General features: G+C 65.1%; 1 protein-coding gene across 1 annotated transcript in view; it reads left to right on the forward strand.

Annotated features, from left to right (window-relative positions):
- UBE2I (ubiquitin conjugating enzyme E2 I) overlaps window positions 1-2,234 on the forward strand; it is a 12,503-nt gene that overhangs the window by 7,069 nt on the left and 3,200 nt on the right. Inside the window, exons 5-6 of the mRNA XM_006146363.2 lie at window positions 195-304; window positions 398-477. Coding sequence (XP_006146425.1) covers window positions 195-304; window positions 398-477 — 190 coding nt within the window. The remainder of the gene's footprint in view (window positions 1-194; window positions 305-397; window positions 478-2,234) is intronic.

Here is a 2,234-nt window from a genome sequence, read left to right on the forward strand (position 1 = left end):
GTGGCACCCAGGCCAGCCTGGCCTCGCCCCTGTGGGCTCAGGCTTGTGGCTGTGCCGGCGGAGCCGCCCCATAGCCACTTCTGGCTCTTCTGGAAGCTCTTGGCCTGGCAGCCAGTCCCTGCGGGAGGGCAGTGGGGAAAAGGGACATCTTCGAGTTGGGACACCCCCCTGAGATGCTCTGTCCCCACTTGCAGGCAAGTTCGAGCCGCCATTGTTCCACCCGAACGTGTACCCTTCCGGCACAGTGTGCCTGTCCATCCTGGAGGAGGACAAGGACTGGAGGCCGGCCATCACAATCAAACAGGTGGGCTGCCCGCGGCCGCTGCCCACAGCCGGGTCCGCACCGTCCCAGCCGCGGCTCCGCCTCCAACACGTCACGCTTCTCTCTCCCCTGCAGATCTTACTAGGAATACAGGAACTTCTAAACGAACCAAATATCCAAGACCCCGCTCAAGCAGAGGCCTACACGATTTACTGGTTAGTGGGGACTACAGCCTAGCGGGTGGCAGCCCTGTTGGCACCATGAAGGGGAGACCCAAGGGGCCAACACAGGGCAGGGCAGGCCCCTTGAGCGTCAGGAGCCGTGTGTGCATGAGGCCACGGTGGACGAGAACGGGTACCAGGAGCAGGAGGTCTGGTGACCAGGAGGTCTGGTGACGTGGGGCTCTCATGGGAGGTCAGGCGGGGGCGTGTGTCCGGCAGCTCTGCCTTCCCTGGACCCCCAGCCTGTCTGCACCAGCATGACGCCCCATGGCGCCATGGAACCTGACTGGCTCCCTCCGGGCCACACAGCAGGGCCTCCCCCACATAGATGTCCACCTGCTGCAGCAGCGGCCGAGCTCAGGCCTCCGCCCGGCAGGGCAGACAAGCCCAGTGTGAGTCGGGTCATGGTGACGCCTCCCCAGTGTGCAGTGGAGGCACACCTGCCTGAGTGGGCCCCGCCGGGGGTCCTGGTCCTCTGGCCTTGAACCAGGGCTCTCCCCCACATGCTGCCCGCCCAGCTCTCAGCACAGCCTCCCCCTGCCGGGAGACGAGCAGGGTTCGTAAGTGCTGGCTACCTCGACAGCTGCCCGTGCCCAGGCTGCCCCCAGGAGTGGCTGGGCGAGAGCCAGCCCAGCCCAGGGGCAGAAGCCTGTTTCTTCCCAGGGCATTTCCTGGGTCTCAGGTGGTCAGGAGGGGAGGGCTGTGTTAGGCATCACCATTTAAGCAGTGGCCTGTACTGTGGGCAAAGTATCCTCCTGGGCACAGCCGCCCAGGGTGGTCACGGAGGCCAGCCCTTGGTTGCCTGGTGGGTACCTCCATCCTGGGGCCACCACGGTCTGCCCTGTACCACTGTCTGCTGGCTTTTGCTCTGTGGCCCCGCCCCTTCCCAGGGTGACACCCAGCAGATCCTGCCCTTGCCGTGGGGAGGCTGGTGCTGCAGGCTGAGCATGGCCCCTCCCTGCAAGGTGGGACCGGGCAGCCGTTGACTGCAGCGTAGGCTGGTAGTGCTCCCCTGGAGGGGTGGGTCGGAGGGCCACAGGCACTTCTCTGCCCAGCAGGAGGTCTCATGGGCCCGGCTTGGGGAGGCTCAGGCCAGCCTGGGCCATGTATCAATATCAAGGCCGCCGCGACTGCTGCCCAGGGGCCCTGCGGTCTTTAGGGTCATGTGCCGCCTAGTGGGGTGGCACAGTCCAGCCCAGTTTTCCTGGGTCCAGCCCTCAGCTAAGGCCCAGGTAGGGCCCTGCTTCTCAAGCCACTGGGTGGTCCACAGGGGCCATTCCCAGCTCGACTGGGCTCCCACACACCTTCGCCCCTGAGGCTCAGGGCCACGTGGAAAATCCCACCAGATGGGGCCAACGGGTGGTGTCGTGGTCAGGGCATGGACATGCACATGGCCGACTGCAGTCTGAGCCCTGGACCTGGTGGCTTGGAAGGCTCGCCGGCGTGTGTGCATGGATCCCCAGAATCCTAAGAGGAGGTGGAGAGAGGGGTTGTGTGTAACCAGCCCCGCGGGAGGGACTTTCCCTTTCTGTCTCGGGTACACGCACCCTATGACAGATAAAAGGGTACCTAAAAAGAAAACCCACCAGAAGTTTTTGTCTGGTCCCAGCAGTGGGGAGCGAAATTGTTCAGAGCAGTCAGCGGGCAGCGTCCCTCCCAGGCCCGCTGCCGCTTGCCCAGAAGTGGGCCTGCCTTGCTCCAGCCACGTTCCGAAGTGGCTCCCCGGCCCCAGCCCGCCCCCCCGGCGCGCG

Source organism: Tupaia chinensis, unplaced genomic scaffold, assembly GCF_000334495.1.
Source record: "Tupaia chinensis unplaced genomic scaffold, TupChi_1.0 Scaffold000178_1, whole genome shotgun sequence".
In the NCBI taxonomy this organism is placed as follows: Eukaryota; Metazoa; Chordata; class Mammalia; order Scandentia; family Tupaiidae; genus Tupaia; species Tupaia belangeri.